The sequence below is a fragment of the Salmo trutta genome, chromosome 5 (genome assembly GCF_901001165.1).
Source record: "Salmo trutta chromosome 5, fSalTru1.1, whole genome shotgun sequence".
NCBI lineage: Eukaryota > Metazoa > Chordata > Actinopteri > Salmoniformes > Salmonidae > Salmo > Salmo trutta.
The window spans coordinates 25,462,268-25,482,956 of NC_042961.1; the positions used below are offsets into that span (position 1 = coordinate 25,462,268).

General features: G+C 45.8%; 1 protein-coding gene across 2 annotated transcripts in view; it reads left to right on the plus strand.

The window, feature by feature from the left end:
- LOC115193954 (type I inositol 1,4,5-trisphosphate 5-phosphatase) overlaps window positions 1-20,689 on the plus strand; it is a 272,496-nt gene that overhangs the window by 183,252 nt on the left and 68,555 nt on the right. For both annotated transcript variants that reach the window (XM_029753112.1, XM_029753113.1), the window contains exon 9: window positions 17,173-17,257. In XM_029753112.1, the coding sequence (XP_029608972.1) occupies window positions 17,173-17,257 (85 nt within the window). The remainder of the gene's footprint in view (window positions 1-17,172; window positions 17,258-20,689) is intronic.

The window sequence follows — 20,689 nt, forward strand, 5'->3', positions numbered from 1 at the left end:
AGACTATTTTTTGGGGTGTGTATAGAGTTATATTACCATGTAAGGGAGAATAACTAAACCGTGTGTGTGTGAGAGAGAGGAATGTGCTCCAGGTGCTTTGTGCAGCTGCGGTAGGGGGCCTGGGAGCAGAGTTAAGGACCATGTTATAAATTAGCGGCTGACCCTGTCTTTGTGTGGCCCTACGAAGGCCTGACTGATAGCCCCCCCCCCCTCAGTGAGAACGGCCCCTGTGAAGAGCCTTTATCAGGGGTGTCACCGTGCGATGAATTGGCTGGGGGGAAGCATGTTTATAGACTGTGTAAAGAAGTGCGTCTTTGTGTGGGAATGTCGCTGACACTCTTACAGTTTGCTTGAATGAACTGTGATGACGCGGCTAATGGGGCCCCCGCTGGGGGTCCTGCAGGGGGCCCCAGGACCCCCCACCACAGCCCCATTCACGCCCAGTCCGCTGTGGCTAATGTGTCGATTCTTCGGGCCGCCACAAAGGCCAAGCAAAAGTCAACTTTCACACCAGCGGGTCACCACAAGTGCTTTAGGAAACTATCGTGTAAACAGTGTTACCTTCTGACCTGCCGCTGATACCTTAGCTCTGCAGACAAAACGTCCAAGGCTATGGCATTAGACATGGCTATTAGAGGGATAAAGCTGTGGGCTGGCTCAGCACAGCACTGGGCCCTGTGGAAACACACTGGGGAGAGAGGCAATGTCTTAGTCGTCTCTGTTTTCTCTCTCTTCCCTTTCTCCTCTCTCCCGCCACACTGATTTTCTTCTCCATTTTATCCCCCTCCGTCCCATCCTCTCTTCATGCTCATTCTCCTCTCCATTCTCTTTACTCTCTCTTTTGCGATCTTTCTCTCGCTCGCTCTCTCTCTCTCTCTCTCCTATGTACACTTGCTCCATAAGACTTTTTGGAATTAGCGAATACATTTTTTTTTAATAATCATAATAAATGTATTTTATATAGCGTTCTTCATTACAAACAAGAATCTCAGTCACTTTGAAAACAAAAACTGTCGGGATCTGGCAGTTCATGGTTAATGATCTTCCACAGCTTCAGATGTCTAAGCAGTTCGAAAAGGCAGTCAGTAGCGGTAGATTACATTTATTTGTCGTCAAAAACAACTTTATGTTGAGTAAGTGCCTTTGATGGACTGCACGTGCGCAGTTCGATGCGAGACAACCGCTAGACCCGATGACGTGTTTCTATGCATGAGCTTAGCTAGCCAACATTGCCTACAAGCGTGATCGGGATTTCTAGATATCTTCATAGTGTACTGTCTTTGCAATAACTAGGGCTGTGACGGGAATTGAATAACCGTGCAACTGACGGTTATGGATGTAGACCGTCATGAAAAGAAAATAAGTCAAACCCATTTGAATAGGCCTACATTCATTTTTTTTTTCAAAATGTTTTATTAACTCTAGTTTCATGCAGATAAACTTTACCTAATAGTGAGAGTGTTTATTTGCTAACTTAGTCCGTCTATTAAACTTTCTTAATTTACTCCTTTTCCTTACTGTCCTTTGATGCTCGAGCAGCTAATAAATAAAATAAAATTGTATAAGTCACATGCACCGAATACAACAGACCTTAGTGAAATGCTTACTTACGAGCCCCTAACCAGGAATACAGTTTTTTTTAAATACGGATAACAATAAGATATAAAAATAACAAGTAAATAAAGAGCAGCAGTAAAATAACAATAGCGAGACTATATACAGGGGGGTACCGATACAGAGTCAATGTGCGTGGGCACCGGTTAGTTGAGGTAGTATGTACATGTAGGTAGAGTTATTAAAGTGACTATGCATAGATGACAACAGAGAGTAGCAGTGGTGTAAAGAGGTGGTGGGGTGGGGAGGCACTGCAAATAGTTTGGGTAGCCATTTAACTAGATGTTCAGGAGTCTTATGGCTAGGGGGTAGAAGCTCTTGGACCTAGAATTGGCGCTCTGGTACCGCTTGCCGTGCGGTAGCAGAGAGAACAGTCTATGACTTGGGTGGCTGGAGTCTTTGACAATTTTTAGGGTCTTCCTCTGGTATAGAGGTCCTGGATGGCAGGACGCTTGGCCCCAGTGATGTACTGGGCCATTCGCACTACCCTCTGTAGTGCCTTGCAGTTGGAGGCCGAGCAGTTGCCATACCAGGCAGTGATGCAACCAGTCAGGATGCTCTCGATGGTGCAGCTGTAGAACCTTTTGAGGAGCTGAGGACCCATGCCAAATCTTTTCAGTCTCCTGAGGGGGAATAGGTTTTGTCGTGCCCTCTTCACGACTGTCTTGGTGTGTTTGGACCATGTTAGTTTGTTGTTGATGTGGACACCAAGAAACTTGAAGCTCTCAACCTGCTCCACTGCAGCCCCGTCAATGAGAATTGTGGGCGTGCTCGGTCCTCCTTTTCCTGTAGTCCACAATCATCTCCTTTGTCTTGATGTCCTGGCACCACATGGCCAGGTCTCTGACCTCATCCCTTTTGTCGTTGTCGGTTATCAGACCTACCACTGTTGTGTCATCGGCAAATTTAATGATGGTGTTGGAGTTGTGCTTGGCCGTGCAGTCATAGTGAACCGGGAGTACAGGAGGGGACTGAGCACGCACCCCTGAGGGGCCCCTGTGTTGAGGATCAGGATGGTGGATGTGTTGTTACCTACCCTTACCACCTGGGGGCGGCCCGTCAGGAAGTCCAGGATCCAGTTGCAGAGGGAGGTGTTTAGTCCCAGGATCCTTAGTTTAGTGATGAGCTTTGAGGGCGCTATGGTATTGAACGCTGAGCTGTAGTCAGTGAATAGCATTCTCACATAGGTGTTCCTTTTGTCCAGGTGGGAAAGGGCAGTGTGGAGTGCAATAGAGATTGCATCATCTGTGGATCTGTTGGGGCAGTATGCAAATTGGAGTGGGTCTAGGGTTTCGGGGATAATGGTGTTGGTGTGAGCCGTGACCAGCCTTTCAAAGGACTTCATGACTACAGACATGAGTGCTACAGGGTCGGTAGTCATTTAGGCAGGTTACCTTAGTGTTCTTGGGCACAGGGACTATGGTGGTCTGCTTGTAACATGTTGGTATTACAGACTCAGTCAGGGACAGGTTGAAAATGTCAGTGAAGACACTTGCCAGTTGGTCCGTGCGTGTTCAGAGTACATGTCCTGGTAATCCGTCTGGCCCTGCAGCCTTGTGAATGTTGACCTGTTTAAAGGTCTTACTTATGGCTACGGAGAGTGTAAGCACACAGTCGTGTGCATTACTTGCCTCAAAGCAAACATAGAAGTAATTTATCTAATTTGGTAGGCTCGTGTCACTGGGCAGCTCGCGGCTGTGCTTCCCTTTGTAGTCTGTAATAGTTTGCAAGCCCTGCCACTTCTGACGTGTGTCGGAGCCAGTGTAGTATGATTCAATCTTAGTCCTGTATTGACGCATTGCCTGTTTGATGGTTCGTCGGAGGGCATAGCGGGATATCTTATAAGCTTCCGGGCTCCTTGAAAGCGGCAGCTCTACCCTTTAGCTCAGTGCAGATGTTGCCTGTCATCCATGGCTTCTGGTTGGGGTATGTAAGTACAGTCACTGTGGGGACGACGTCATCGATGCCAGTGACTGCCATCGGAAGATTCCCGGAACATATTCCAGTCTGTGATAGCAAAACAGTCTTGTAGCTTAGCATCTGCTTCATCTGACCACTTTTTTTATTGACCGAGTATCTGGTGCTTCCTACTTTAGTTTTTGCTTGTAAGCAGGAATCAGGAGGATATAATTATGGTCAAGTTTGCCAAATGGAAGGCGAGGGAGAGCTTTGTATGCTTCTCTGTGTGTGTAGTAAAGGTGGTCTATAGTTTTTTTCCCTCTGGTTGCACATTTAACATCCTGGTAGAAATTAGGGGAAACAGATTTCAGTTTCCCTGCATCACTAGGAGCACCGCCTCTGGATTAGTGTTTTCCTGTTTGCTTATGGCCGTATACAGCTCCTTGAGTGCGGTCTTAGTGCCAGCATTGGTTTGTGGTGGTAAATAGACAGCTACTAAGAATATACACTGCTCAAAAAAATAAAGGGAACACTTAAACAACACAATGTAACTCCAAGTCAATCACACTTCTGTGAAATCAAACTGGAAGCAACACAGATTGACAATAAATTTCACATGCTGTTGTGCAAATGGAATAGACAACAGGTGGAAATTATAGGCAATTAGCAAGACACCCCCAATAAAGGAGTGGTTCTGCAGGTGGGGACCACAGACCACTTCTCAGTTCCTATGCTTCCTGGCTGATGTTTTGGTCACTTTTGAATGCTGGCGGTGCTTTCACTCTAGTGGTAGCATGAGACGGAGTCTACAACCCACACAAGTGGCTCAGGTAGTGCAGCTCATCCAGGATGGCACATCAATGCGAGCTGTGGCAAGAAGGTTTGATGTGTCTGTCAGCGTAGTGTCCAGAGCATGGAGGCGCTACCAGGAGACAGGCCAGTACATCAGGAGACGTGGAGGAGGCCGTAGGAGGGCAACAACCCAGCAGCAGGACCGCTACCTCCGCCTTTGTGCAAGGAGGAGCAGGAGAAGCACTGCCAGAGCCCTGCAAAATGGCCTCCAGCAGGCCACAAAGTGCATGTGTCTGCTCAAACGGTCAGTAACGGACTCCATGAGGGTGGTATGAGGGCCCGACGTCCACAGGTGGGGGTTGTGCTTACAGCCCAACACCGTGCAGGACGTTTGGCATTTGCCAGAGAACACCAAGATTGGCAAATTCGCCACTGGCGCCCTGTGCTCTTCACAGATGAAAGCAGGTTCACACTGAGCACGTGACAGACGTGACAGAGTCTGGAGATGCCGTGGAGAACGTTCTGCTGCCTGCAACCTCCTCCAGCATGACCGGTTTGGCGGTGGCTCAGTCATGGTGTGGGGTGGCATTTCTTTGGGGGGCCGCACAGCTCTCCATGTGCTTGCCAGAGGTAGCCTGACTGCCATTCGGTACCGAGATGAGATCCTCAGACCCCTTGTGAGACCATATGCTGGTGCGGTTGGCCCTGGGTTCCTCCTAATGCAAGACAATGCTAGACCTCATGTGGCTGGAGTGTGTCAGCAGTTCCTGCAAGAGGAAGGCATTGATGCTATGGACTGGTCCGCCCGTTCCCCAGACCTGAATCCAATTGAGCACATCTGGGACATCATGTCTCGCTCCATCCACCAACGCCACGTTGCACCACAGACTGTCCAGGAGTTGGCGGATGCTTTAGTCCAGGTCTGGGAGGAGATCCCTCAGGAGACCATCCGCCACCTCATCAGGAGCATGCCCAGGAGTTGTAGGGAGGTCATACAAGCACGTGAAGGCCACACACACTACTGAGCCTCATTTTGACTTGTTTTAAGGACATTACATCAAAGTTGGATCAGCCTGTTGTGTGGTTTTCCACTTTCATTTTGAGTGTGACTCCAAATCCAGACCTCCATGGGTTGATAAATTGGATTTCCAATGATTCTTTTTGTGATTTTGTTGTCAGCACATTCAACTATGTAAAGAAAACAGTATTTAATAAGATGATTTCTTTCATTCACATTTAGGATGTGTTGTTTAAGTGTTCCCTTTATTTTTTTGAGCAGTATAGATGAAAACTCTCTTGGTAAATAGTTTGGTCTACAGCTTATCATGATATAGTCTACCTCAGGTGAGCAAAACCTTGAGACTTCCTTAGATTTTGTGCAGAAGCTGTTGTTTACAAATATACATAGACTGCCACCCCTTGTCTTACCAGAGGCTGCTGTTCTATCCTGCCGAAAAAGTGTAAAACCCGCAAGCTGTATGTTATTCATGTCGTTCAGCCACTACTCGGAAGAACATAAGATATTACAGTTTTTAATGTCCCGTTGGTAGGGTATACCTGCTTGTAGTTCGTCTGTTTTATTACCAATGATTGTACGCTAAACAGATGCCTCACAAGTCCTCAACGGTCAGCTTCATTAAATAGTACCTGCAAAACACCAGTCTCAACGTCAACAGTGAAGAGGCGACTCCAGAATGCTGGCCTTCTAGGCAGCATTTTTGTATTTCATCTTCATACTATAGCATAGCTGTCCCCTTTTTATACTTTTCTTTGTCAATTAATTATCTTATAGCCTACTTTCAGGGAAGCCTAAGGTAGGCCTAGATTTTTTAATACCTTTTAAGGAAAGAATAAATATTTGCTTGTCTCTGATATTGCCTTTGATTGACAGGTGCTTTTACGGGGCTGTGCATGTGTGAGTTTGTTGATTCTCTCAATAGTCCTATATTTCTATTCAGAAAGTTTCTTAAATTAGCATGTCTGGACTCCATCCCTTTAATAAGATTCATTGAAGAAAATGTGTCACTGCCATCGAATGACCGCAGCAGTAGGGTTTGTGACATTATGCGAATTTTTCCGAATAGTTCTTTTTCAATCTCTTGAAGCATGTCTGGGGCCGGTCTGGGGCGGCAGGTAGCCTAGTGGTTAGAGCGTTGGACTAGTAACCGGAAGGTAACCGTATCTTTATTTTGACTCCTTTAATGTTGTGTCAATACGAAAATACAACAGATGCTTTCAAACCTGGCATTTCTTAATTTGTTTATGTAGTATTTAAAAGTAATAACCTGAATAATCATAATGGAATGCCATGATAATATAGATGTGTTATGGCTTTTTTCAAGTAGGTTTTTATTAAGAAGCATATCCATGTAAAAAGAAAAAGTGAACAAACTCCCCCCCCCCACCCCCCCAAAAAAACCTAAACGGTTATGTTGGCGGCTGGGTACAATGGCCTGGCCAATTATTACCGGAATCTCAAATTCCAAGACTGTCACAGCCCTTTACTTTTTTTAGACCTCTATTTATTTTTTACAGACTAACTTGTATTTTCATTGTGGCCCATTTGGCCCTAGGACTCTGAGACACATGGGTTTGCAAACACAACTTTTTAACTCAAGAAATGTTACTGTCTTTAAGTGACCATTCCATTGGCCACTTGCACCACAAAAAATGCAGGTTGTCACGTTCCTCGTAATCTCCCTCATCGGAAGATATCTCGAAATCACTGTCAGACCAATACGCAGCGGGTTGCGTGCTCCACATCATTTTATTTAAATATGATGTACACGAAAAAACAATAAACACGACAGATGGTGACAGTTTCACAGGAGAAACGAAACACAGTGCAAACTACAATTCCCCACGAACAGCGTGGGGGAAAATGAACTTAAATGAGATCCCAATCAGAGACAACTAGCGACAGCTGTCTCTGATTGGGAAGACAGAAACCAACATAGAAATACTCCCCAATAGAGCCAACACAAGGCTCCAACGCAAAACAGAACACAAACACAGGAAAACCACCCAACATAAACCACCCTGACCCAAAACACCTGAGTTCACCCGGTCAGGGCGTGACAGTACCCCCCCCTCAACGGTGCGTACTCCCGGCGCACCAAACTTAAGTCTATTAGGGGGGGGAATCCGGGTGGGCGCCTCACCCTCGGTGGAGGCTCTGGCCCCGGGCGTGTTCTCCCCCCCGCCTCCCCCTTAGCCCTACCCCTCTGGCCCGGACTGGACCACTGTGGAGAGGCATGCCCAGGCTCTGGAGCGGAGCTGTCGCCCGGAACAGGATTGGGCACCGGTGGACCGGACCCGGGCCGTGCCGGACTGGGAACACGCACCACTGGTTTGGTGCGGGCAGCAGGGACGGGCCAGACAGGACTGGGGACACGCACCACTGACTTGGTGCGGGGAGCAGGAACGGGCCGGACAGGACTGGGGACACGCACCACTAACCTGGTGCGGGGAGCAGGGACGGGCCGGACAGGACTGGGGACACGCACCATTAACCTGGTGTGGGGAGCAGGGACGGGCCGGACAGGACTGGGGACACGCACCACTAACCTGGTGCGGGGAGCAGGGACGGGCCGGACAGGACTGGGGACACGCACCACTAACCTGGTGCGGGGAGCAGGGACGGGCCGGACAGGACTGGGGACACGCACCACTGACTTGGTGCGGGGAGCAGGGACGGGCCGGACAGGACTGGGGACACGCACCACTAACCTGGTGCGGGGAGCAGGGACGGGCCGGACAGGACTGGGGACACGCACCACTAACCTGGTGCGGGGAGCAGGGACGGGCCGGACAGGACTGGGGACACGCACCACTAACCTGGTGCGGGGAGCAGGGACGGGCCGGACAGGACTGGGGACACGCACCACTGACTTGGTGCGGGGAGCAGGGACGGGCCGGACAGGACTGGGGACACGCACCACTAACCTGGTGCGGGGAGCAGGGACGGGCCGGACAGGACTGGGGACACGCACCACTAACCTGGTGCGGGGAGCAGGAACGGGCCGGACAGGACTGGGAACACGCACCACTAACCTGGTGCGGGGAGCAGGGACGGGCCGGACAGGACTGGGGACACGCACCACTAACCTGGTGCGGGGAGCAGGAACGGGCCGGACAGGACTGGGAACACGCACCTCTGACTTGGTGCGGGGAGCTGGAACGGGCCGGACAGGACTGGGGACACGCACCACTAACCTGGTGCGGGGAGCAGGGACGGGCCGGACAGGACTGGGGACACGCACCGTGGGCTTGGTGCGGGGAGCAGGGACGGGCCAGACAGGACTGTGAACACGTATAGGTGACCTGTAGCGTGGAGCTGGTTTAGCCACTCGTCCCGGCTGGATTCCCATCTTAGCACGGCATGTGCTGGGTCTGTCCACCGGACGCACTGGGCTGTGCGGGCGCACTGGCGACACAGCGCGCAACTCCGCATACCAGGGCTCCTCCTCCAGATCTTCCCTCTGCAGGTCCTCATTCAACTGCCTCATCCTCGTCTCTTCCTCCGCCGTCATCCCCCACGAGAGCAGTGGTCTGGGCTCTTCCTCTGCCCTACCGGACCACCCCATTAGCCCCCCCCCAAAATTTTCTTGGGGCTGTTTTCCGGGCTTCCTCGACCGCCGCCTGCGACTCCGTCTACCGGCTGGCTTTTCCTCCTCGACCTGGGAGTCCGTCCGCCAGGGTCCTTTCCCCGACATGATCTCCTCCCAGGTCCAGAACTCCTTTCCCTCGCGAGCCCATCTCTCGCGCTCCTTTTCCTCCCGCTGCTTGGTCCTGGTTCGGTGGGGAATTCTGTCACGTTCCTCGTAATCTCCCTCATCGGAAGATATCTCGAAATCACTGTCAGACCAATACGCAGCGGGTTGCGTGCTCCACATCATTTTATTTAAATATGATGTACACGAAAAAACAATAAACACGACAGATGGTGACAGTTTCACAGGAGAAACGAAACACAGTGCAAACTACAATTCCCCACGAACAGCGTGGGGGAAAATGAACTTAAATGAGATCCCAATCAGAGACAACTAGCGACAGCTGTCTCTGATTGGGAAGACAGAAACCAACATAGAAATACTCCCCAATAGAGCCAACACAAGGCTCCAACGCAAAACAGAACACAAACACAGGAAAACCACCCAACATAAACCACCCTGACCCAAAACACCTGAGTTCACCCGGTCAGGGCGTGACACAGGTGGAACTGTCCTCGTATTCGAATAGTGCTCTTTCAGTCTCTTGAAGCATGTCTGGGGAAGGTCAATGATGACATTGTGCGTGTTAACCCCATCCAGCCACCAGCACTCCCCCCACAACAAGCACCTTTTCCCAGGCTGCTGTGCCCCCACTCTCCCCCTTCCCCATCGCTCCTATTCTGCCTGGTCTGTGGTGGTGCTTTACGATAGAGGACTAGGAAGGAACCCACCACCGAGTGCCTTCTCTTTTTACAGCCTCATAAATATATTGTTATCAGGGGTCCGGGAAGGAGTCCACCCTCCACCAAGAGATTTATCCCCCCCGATTAGCGAGGTGCTAGCATCCTGAATCATTAATTACACAAGTAGGCTTGCAGCGCTACCGCCATCGTCTTAATTTCTTATCTCTCCTCTGTAAGATGGGGCCTCTTTTAAGAGAATTATTATGTATAGGAAGTTAATTATATGTCGCTTATGTGCGTTTTAAATGCGCTTGGATGCCGGTTCTGCTGTAGATCTGGAAGCATTCCATGAACCCGGGATCTGGACTCCATGAATCCTCCCTAACTCACACACACAGTTCTATATTAGAGTTGAAATCGGAAGATTACATTCACCTTAGCCAAATACATTTAAACTCAGTTTTTCACAATTCCTGACATTTAATCCTATTAACAATTCCCTGTTTTAGGTCAGTTAGGATCACCACTTTATTTCAAGAAAGTGAAATGTCAGAATAATAGTAGAGAGTGATTAATTTCAGCTTTTATTTTTATTTCTTTCATCACATACACTCAATTAGTATTTGGTAGCATTGCCTTTAAATTGTTTAGCTTGGGTCAAATGTTTCGGGTAGCCTTCCACAAGCTTCCCACAATAAATTTGATTAATTTTGGCCCGTTCCTCCTGACAGAGCTGGTGTAACTGAGTCAGGTTTGTAGGCCTCCTTGATCACACACTTTTTTTCAGTTCTGCCCACACATTTTCAATGGGATTGAGGTCGGGGCTTTGTGATGGCCACTCCAATACCTTGACTTTGTTGTCCTTAAGCCATTTTGCCACAACTTTGGAAGTATGCTTGGGGTCATTGTCCATTTGGAAGACCCATTTGCGACCAAGCTTTAACTTTCCTGACTGTTGTCTTGAGACGTTGCTTCAATATATCCACATAATTTTACTTCCTCATGTTGCCATCTATTTTGTGAAGTGCACCAGTCCCTCCTGCAGCGAAGCACCCCCACAACATGATGCTGCCACCCCTGTTCTTCACGCTTGGGATGGTGTTCGTCGGCCTGCAAGCCTCCCCCTTTTTCATCCAAACATAACGATGGTCATTATGTCCCAACAGTTCTATTTTAGTTTCATCAGACCAGAGGACATTTCTCCAAAAAGCACAATCTTTGTTCCCATGTGCAGTTGCAAACCCTATTCTGGCTTTTTTATGGCGGTTTTGGAGCGGTGGCTTCTTCCTTGCCTTTCAGGTTATGTTGATATAGGACTCGTTTTACTGTGGATATAGATACTTTTGTACCTGTTTCCTCCAGCATCTTTACAAGGTCCTTTGCTGTTGTTCTGGGATTGATTTGCACTTTTCGCACCAAAGTACGTTCATCTCTAGGAGACAGAACGCATCACATTCCTGAGCAGTATGATGGCTGCGTGGTCCCATGGTGTTTATACTTGCGTACTATTATTTGTACAGATGAACGTGGTACCTTCAGGTGTTTGGAAATTGCTCCCAAGAATGAACTAGACTTGTGGATGTCTGCAATTGTTTTCTGAGGTCTTGGCTGAATTCTCTTGATTTTCCTATGATGTCAAGTAAAGAGGCACTGAGTTTGAAGGTAGGCCTTGAAACACATCCACAGGTACATCTCCAATTGACTCAAATGATCAGAATCTTCTAAAGCCATGACATAATTTTCTGGAATTTTGCAATCTATTTAAAGGCACAGTCAACTTAGTGTATGTAAACTTCTGACCAACTGGAATTGTGATACAGTGAATTATAAGTGAAATAATCAGTCTGTAAACAATTACAAAAATTACTTGTTGTGCACAAAGTAGATGTTCTAACCGACCTGCCAAAACTGTAGTTTAACAAGAAATGTGTGGAGTGGTTGAAAAACGAGTTTTAATGACTCCAACCTAAGTGTATGTAAACTTCCGACTTCAACTCTACCTCTGGTTCTATTATGTACTGTGGGTTTCTAGATTTCTCTCGTTTCTTAATGTTCCGTGACCATGTCCCTACGGTGCCTTCGGAAAGTATTCAGACCCCTTGACTTTTTCCACATTTTGTTACGTTACAGCCTTAAAATTGATTAAATAGTTTGTTTCCCTCATCACAATACAACATAATGACAAAGCAAAAACAGGTGTTGCGGAATGCTTGTGCTTCTAGTGCCGACAGTGCAGCAATATCTACCAAGTAATCTTAAGAATTTCACAACTACTACCTTATAGAGTACGGTATATACATATGAGATGAGTAATGTAGGGTATGTAAACATTATAGAAAGTGGCATTGTTTAAAGTGACTAGTGATAGATTTATTACATCCAATTATTAATTATTAAAGTGGCTAGAGATTTGAGTCTGTATGTTGGCAGCAGCCACTCAATGTTAGTGATGGCTGTTAAACAGTCTGATGGCCTTGAGATAGAAGCTGTTTTTCAGTCTCTCTGTCCAAGCTTTGATGCACCTGTACTGACCTCGCCTTCTGGATGGTAGCGCGGTGAACAGGCAGTGGCTCATTTGGTTGCTGTCCTTAATGATCTTTTTGGCCTTCCTGTGACATCGGGAGCTGTAGGTGTTCTGGAGGGCCTGTAGTTTGCCCCCGGTGATGCATTGTGAAGACCGCACCACCCTCTGGAGAGCCCTGCGGTTGTGGGCGGAGCAGTTGCCGTATCGGGCATCTGTAAAAGTTTGTGAGGGTTTTAGGTGACAAGCCAACTTTCTTCCGCTTCCTGAGGTTGAAGAGGTGCTGTTGCGCCTTTTTCACCACACTGTCTGTGTGGGTGGACCATTTCAGTTTGTCATTGATGTGTACGCCAAGGAACTTAAATTTCCATGTTCTCCACTGTTGTCCCGTCGATGTGGATAAGGGGGTGCTCACTCTGCTGTTTCCTGAAGTCCATGATCATCACCATTGTTTTGTTGACATTGAGTGAGAGGTTATTTTCCTGACACCACACTCCGAGGGCCCTTACCTCCTCCCTGTTGGTAATCAAGCCTACGACTGTTGTATCGTCTGTAAACTTGATGATTGAGTTGGAGGCGTGCATGGCCATGCAGTCATGGGTGAACAGGGAGTACAGTTTTTTTTCTTTTTTTCTTGTGGTATCCAATTGGTAGTTAGTCTTGTCTCATCGCTGCAACTCCCGTACAGACTCGGGAGAGGCGAAGGCCGAGAGCCGTGCATCCTCCGAAACACATCCCAGCTAAGCCGCACTGCCGGCCCAACCCTCCACTAACCTGGACGATGCTGGGCCAATTGTGCGCCACCCTATGAGTCTCCCGGTTGCAACAGAGCCCGGACTCAAACCCAGAATCTCTAGTGGCACCGCTAGCACTGCGATGCAGTGCCTTAGACCACTGCGCCACTCAGGAGGCCGGTGATGTTGTTTCCTACATTCACCACCTGGGGGCGGCCAGTCAGGAATTCCAGGACCCAATTGCACAGGGTGAGGGTCAGACCCAGGGCCTCGAGCTTAATGATGAGCTTGAAGGGTACTATGGTGTTGAATGCTCAGCTGTAGTCAATGAACAGCATTCTTACATAGTTATTCCTCTTGTCTAGATGGGATTGGGCAGTGTGATGGCGATTGCATCGTCTGTGGACCTACCAGGTAGGCCAGTTGAGATCAAGTTCTCATTTACAACTGCGAGCTGGCCAAGATAAAGCAAAGCAGTGCGACACAAACAGCAACAGAGTTACACGTGGAATAAACAAACGTACAGTCAATAACACAATAGAATAAGTCTATATACAGTATGTGCAAATGGCGTGAGGACGTAAGACAATAAATAGGCCATAGTAGCGAAGTAATTACAGTTTATCAAATTAACACTGCAGTGATAGATGTGCAGATGATGATGTGCAAGTAGAAATACTGGTGAGCAAAAAAGTAAATAAAACAGGTAGGTAGTTGGATGGGTTATTTACAGATGGGCTGTGTACAGCTGCAGCGATTGTTATGCATGCTCAGAGGGAGGGAGATATGTCTCCAACTTAAGCAATTTTTGCAATTCGTTCCAGTCAATGGCAGCAGAGAACTGGAAGGAAAGGCGGCCAATATTTGTTGGCTTTGGGGATGACCAGTGAGATATACCTGCTGGAGCGCGTGCTATGGGTGGGTGTTGTAATGGTGACCAGTGAGCTGAGATAAGGCGGAGCTTTACCTTGCAAAGACTGATAGATGACCTGGAGCCAGTGGGTCTGGCGACGAATATGTAGCGAGGGCCAGCCGATGAGAGCATACAGGTCGCAGTGGTGGGATGTATATGGGGATTTGGTGAAAAAACGGATGGCACTGTGATAGACTGCATCCGGTTTGCTGAGTAGAGTGTTGGAGGCTGTTTTGTACTTTTACGATGGTATGTTTGGCAGTGTGAGTGGAGGCTTTGTTGCGAATTAGGAAGCCGATTCTAGATTTAATTTTGGATTGGAGATGCTTAATGTGAGTCTGGAAGGAGAGTTTACAGTCTAGCCAGACACCTAGGTATTTGTAGTTGTCCACAAATTCTAAGTCAGTACCGTCCAGAGTAGGGATGCTAGTCGGGCGAGTGCGGGCAGTGATCGGTTGAAAAGCATGCATTTAGTTTTACTAGCATTTAAGAGCGGTTGGAGGCCACGGAAGGAGTGTTGAAGCTTGTTTGGAGGTTTGTTAACACAGTGTCCAAAGAAGGGCCAGATGTATACAGAATGGTGTCGTCTGCTTAGAAGTGGATCAGAGAATCACCAGCAGCGAGAGCGACATCGTTGATAAATACAGAGAAAAGAGTCGGCCCGAGAATTGAACCCTGTGTTACCCCCATGGAGACTGCCAGAGGTCCGGACAACAGGCCCTCCGATTTGACACACTGAACTCTATCTGAGAAGTAGTTGGTGAACCAGGCGAGGCAGTCATTTGTTGAGTCTGCCAAAAAGAATACGGTGATTGACGGAGTCGAAAGCTTTGGCCAGGTCGATGAAGTGGGTCTAGGGTGACAGGCAAGATGGCGGTGATGGGATCGTTGACTTGTCTCTCAAACCACTTCATGATGACCGAAGTGAGTGCTACGAGGCGATAGTCATTTAGTTCAGTTACTTTTGCGTTCTTGGGTACAGGAACAATGTGTAACGGGGACCGCGTGCTATTAACAGCTTAGCTTCCTCCACTGTCCGACTGCACCATACTGTGCTCGAACCAGTGATCATCTGCTTTGCATACACGTGACTGCCCTCTTTGACAACGTTCCAACATGTTGAGCCACCCAAAAGGTACCGATTGGATGGCTCCAACCCTGACATTCAAGCTTACGGCATATTCTTAACTCCGTTACATATGGTCATTACATTACCACATACTAAGTAGTATGCACGTGTGGATATTGGGACCGAGATCATGACTGCACAAGTCCCATGCCAAGTATAGCAGCTTCCCATAGAAAGGAGATCATGCCTATAGGGGGCACAAGGGCACATGCCCCCTCAGATTTGTCCTGTTTTTTTTATTTGTCAGATGTTAAAGGAATGACTAAATGTTTTTTCTGAGTACCGCTCTTCATATTTTCAAGCATAGTGGGGGCTGCATCATGTTATGGGTATGCTTGTCATCGGCAAGGACTATGGAGTTTTTTAGTATACAAAGAAATGGAATAGAGCTAAGCACAAGCAAAATCCTAGAGGAAAATCTGGTTCAGTCTGCTTTTCAACAGGCACTCAAATATGCACTGGAGTTGCTTACCAAGACATTGAATGTTCCTGAGTGGCCTAGTTACAGTTTTGACTTAAATTGGTTTAAATCTATGTCAAGACATGAAAATGGCTGTCTAGCTATTATCAACAACCAACTTGAAGAATTTTTTTAAAGAATAATGTGCAAATATTGTACAATCCAGATGTGCAAAGCTCTTAGAGACTTACCCAGAAAGACTCAATCACTGGCAAATGTGATTCTAACATGTACTGACTCAGGGGTGTGAATACTTATGTAAATTAGATATACATTTTTAAATACATATGTTTTGACTTGGTCATTATGGGGTATTGTGTGTAGATGGGTGAGACGTTCATTTTTAATTCAGGTTGTAACAACAAAATGTGGAATACTTTCTGAAGGCACTGGATTGCTGATGCTTTGTATATTTCAATTAAACGTTTCAAGAACAAAATTACATGTAAGTATTTTTGTAATTGTAGTGAGGACAGTAACATTAGTAATCTCAAAAGTATATCATTTAAAAGTATGCATTAAAGTGTTTGTAATAGCATAAATGTGGCAAAACTAATGTAGACATTAATACATGCATTTACATTGCTTCCAAAATATTTTTGCAGGCATGGTGGCTTCAGCACATGCCCCTATCTGTCACTCAAATAATGGGTGCATGACGCCCCTGCAAGCAATCAAACTGTGCAAGTTTCAAATTCCAATGAACCAAAATATAAACGCAACATGCAACAATTTCAAAGAGTTTGCTGAGTTACAGTTAATATATGGAAATCAGTCAATTTAAATAAATTCATTAGGCCCAAATCTATGGATTTCACGTGACTGGGCAGGGGCGCAGCCATGGGTGGGCCTGGGAGGGCATAGGCCCACCCACAATCAGAATTTGTTTTTCCCATGCCAATTGCACAGTCTGTCAAAACTTGAGACATCTGTGGCATTGTGTTGTGTGACAAAACTGCACATTTTAGAGTGGCCTTTTATTTTCCCCAGCACAAGGTGCACCTGTGTAATAACCATGCTGTTTAATCAGCTTCTTGATATGCCTAACCTGTCAGGTGGATGGATTATTTTAACAAAGGATAACATTCTCACTAACAGGGATGTAAACACTTTTGTGCACAACATTTGAGGGAAATAAGCTTTTTGTGCATATGGAACATTTCTGGGATATTTTATTTCAGCTCATTACACATGGGACCATGTGTGTTTATTTTTTTGTTCATTGGAATTTGAAACTTGCACAGTTTGATTGTGATACCCCCGCACATTGACTCGGTACCCCCTGTATATAGCCTCGGTATTGGTATTTTGTGTTACTTTTAATAAACATTTTTACTTTAGTTTATTTAGTAAATATTTTCTTAACTCTATTTCTTTAACTGCACTGTTGGTTAAGGGCTTGTTAGTAAGCATTTCATGGTAAGGTCTACACCTGCACATGTGACAAATAAAATGTGATTTGATTTGAATAAAAATATTTGAATGGCCCCAATCTACACAAACCTATTCACGTTAACTGATTTTTGTTGTTGTTGTCATGTTGAATATTGTTATCCACAGGGGTGCAAACATCTTGCAAGTGTTGGTACCACCAGGTGGTGGTGTGCACCTCATAAATAAAATGCCCTGAAGCAACCAAACACTAAGGCCCAACAGTATACAACTCCACTTGGATCAATTCACATTTAATGACAAATACTTTTCATGTTTTTCAGGATCACTGACCAGCGGTTTGAGAAGGTGCCATATTTTGTCTTTGGGGACTTCAACTTTAGGTTGGATACAAGGCAGGTTATTGAGGTAAGCACATTGATGCATGTGTTTGCGAACATATCAGTTAGTGTCTACACTATATGTGATTCGGCACATACACCTTGACATGGATAGGTGTTGCTGATATCTCTCTCTGTGTGTGTGTGCACCGTTTTCTAAGGTTTGTGGGGGACAATAGCCACCAGCCCATCACAGTTATCGCTCATTTTCACCCCTCCACTGTCATTTAGCCCAGCTGTGTTTGCCAACCAACCCTCCAAGTCCATTATGTTACGGTGTCGTCCCCCTTCACTTTCTCTTTCTTCCTTCCTCTCTCTCTCCCTTTCTCTTGGTGCTAATGACGCCACATTAGAGTCAGTGTAGTAGTCAGAGTAGTCATTCAGCAATCCTCATCAGGAGATAGGGGGGCTGTAGGGTAACAAGCCATAAAGTTCCACACAGACAGCGAAGCTCCATAATAAGAGAGAGAGACTAGCCACTTGTGGGGCGAACCCTGCTCCCACCACACAATGGCCCCTCAAACCAGTGGCTCTGTTCAAGTTGTGGGGATTGTTCATTTGGGAGAAGACCCTATGTCTCAAAAGGGAAGGGGAAGAGGAGTGGGGAGGAGGGGGTGGGCGCTTGTTGAATGGAAGGCTTTTGCTCAAATGGTTCAGGAAATACTTCATCCTGTGAGGTAAAGTGAGAAGGGACTTTTGAGCGGGGAGTGTAGTTTAACCATCGAAACACTAGGGGAGGAATTGAATAGAATACTTAATTGAATGCAGAGGTCATGCTATTCCTCATAGGCAAACATTAAATGAGCATGTTGCTTCACGCTGCTGTGTTCAGCTGCTGGGTTGTTATGTGCGACCATATGATGTTTTCTACTGTATCTTATCACATTGATAGATTGCGTTGTCTAATCCTTCGGCGGTACATTGAATTCCACAGCCGTATTTAGGGCACGTTAGAGCTGCTGATCATGTGAGAATATTATGCTTTGGAGATGATAGTGATCCCATCACGAAACCAGGACAAAACAATAACATGATTTGGGAGATGTTTATTCATAGAATGGCCCTTTGGAAAAAGGATTGGTGACATTTGACATTTGTATCTAAAAGCATAATTGATCATCAAAGTTGGCATATTTATAACATTTTGGCTAACCAAGGCCTCCTTTAAGTCTCCATAATGTTTCATCTGTAAGTGCTACAAAGCAAGAATTGGTGTCAAATGAAGCTTTTCCGCCTGCTCTGTAATATGAGTTGTATTTTGATTTCAATAATTCAAAATAAAAGTGTTAATTTTGGCACTCTTTTTTTAGATTAAGTCTAGTCTTAGTAATTTTGACTACAATATCATTGCCTCAATCACATTTTTGTCATTTGAATAATGAGAGAGATGGAGAGAGAGTAGTAGCACAATAACCAGATGCTGCTGCAAAGTATTGGCAAATTAGTACGGGTTGCACCTCCATCACTCGGTCACGTCATTGCCATTGTTATCAACGTTCCACAGATGCCGCAGCCACATTGATGTCCAAAAGTAGAACGGGGGCTAATGACTTTGTACGGGGGCTAATGACTTTTTCACCCAGTGATGTAGTCGAGTTACTAAACCTCGAGTCCGAATCGAGTCCCAAGTCCTCTGTGCTCGAGTCCCAAGTCCAAGTCACCAATGGTCGAGTGAATTCCGACTCCCAGTGCTCGAGTCAATAAATTGTTTGCTATCCCTTTTCCTTACTTTCTGTGCCACAAAATGTTTGCATATAGGCTACTGGTTATATGTTACCAGAGCCACGTTCAGTTTAAAAAAAACAATCTTGATTGTTGGAGATAGAAATTCCATAAATAGAGCCGACGTTATTCATTATTCAACATGTCAAAGAGGCAGTTGGTTCTACATAGAAATATGCTGTTTTAATATTCCAAAACGTTGCATCCTGCATCCAGGTTGTTAGCTGTAGCTGACTAATGAGGTAACATGACTGAACAAGGTGCAGCCTAAACAAATGGTTAACGGTCCGGTCCGATAGTAGCCTAGTTTTAAAACGGCCCGCGATATGCTTTATGAATATAAAATGCGGCCCACCAATACACGATAGAAAGAGAAAAAGACTTAGCGCCGGTATTACAGATAATGTCTTTTGAACTAGAATCAAGCCGTTTTCTCTGAAGAAAAGAGGAAGATTTGGCTACGTTGGCTACAAAACCTGTATATGAAATGCAGTGGGAAATGTGGGAGGGTTGAGCGAGACTACATTTCAAAGACAGCCTACTTTTCTATAGCCTACTCATGGGAGAGAAAAACATGTTTTCCTATTAGTCAATGCTGCTATTGTTTTTATTTTCACGAAGCAGCTTGTGTTTCTTAACCAGGTAAAGGGTAGCTAACTAGAAGGCTGGCGGTGGCTGGTTAGCTAATGTGAAGTAACAAAGTCGCCTGCGTGATGTGTATAATCGGAGGTGGAGCGGTGGCTGCCTGTCTGCCCACGGTCATCGCTTGCTCCCCCGCTTGCTCCCCCGCAGCTCACCAGCTCATCGCTTGCTGCCCCACAGCTCATCATCATACTGTAAGTAGGCTGTGTTTGCCTAGTGTGACTCATGCTTCCTACTGCTGAGTTAAACTACGCTGCTCATCTGTGCTGATAATATTAATTGTCTTTATCACTGAGCTCTCAATCTTTCCAAAAACTCTTGTCAGTCCACTTAGTCAGATTTTAGTCACAGGGAAAATGTTGTCTCGCTTTAGTAAACTGAAATGAAGAATCATTTTTTAGATTTAGACAGTAATAGTCTCGTCAATTTGCCACTGGAAAATAGGTGTTTGACTAATATTTTAGTCACTATTTTTGTCTGCACTAATCACAGATTTAGATTTGGCAATTTTCTATATATATTGTTTAACATCAAAGTTCCAGGGTGGGATCTCTGCTAGTTTTAAAGTTATGGCCCATTTTATACAGATAAATTGGTATAGTAGGCAATGTAACAAATCACAGCTCTCCTGTATCATTGCACATCCTGCAAAGGAACCATTTTGAATCCATTTTCACATTCACTCAGTAATGCTTGCAAATTTGATCATAACTCTAAAAGTAGCAAAGATGCCACTCTGGAACTTTGATATCCGTGTAGAGTATATTATGTTAAACAATATATAGAAACATTTGCCAAATCAAACATTTAGTTTTTTCTATAGTAATAAATTAATGTCAAAATAATCATATTTGAAATCAAAATACTACTCATATTACAAAGCAAGTGGCGAAACTTTATATTTTGTAGCACCTACAAATGAAACATTATGGAGTCTTAAAAGAGGCCTGGGTAAGGCCAAATGTCATAAATATGCCAACTTTCATCAATTATTTCCCAATTATGCTTCAACATACTTATGTCACATACACTGAGTATTCCAAACATTAGGAACACCTTCCTAATTTTGAGTTGCACTTTGGGTGGTGGACCACTT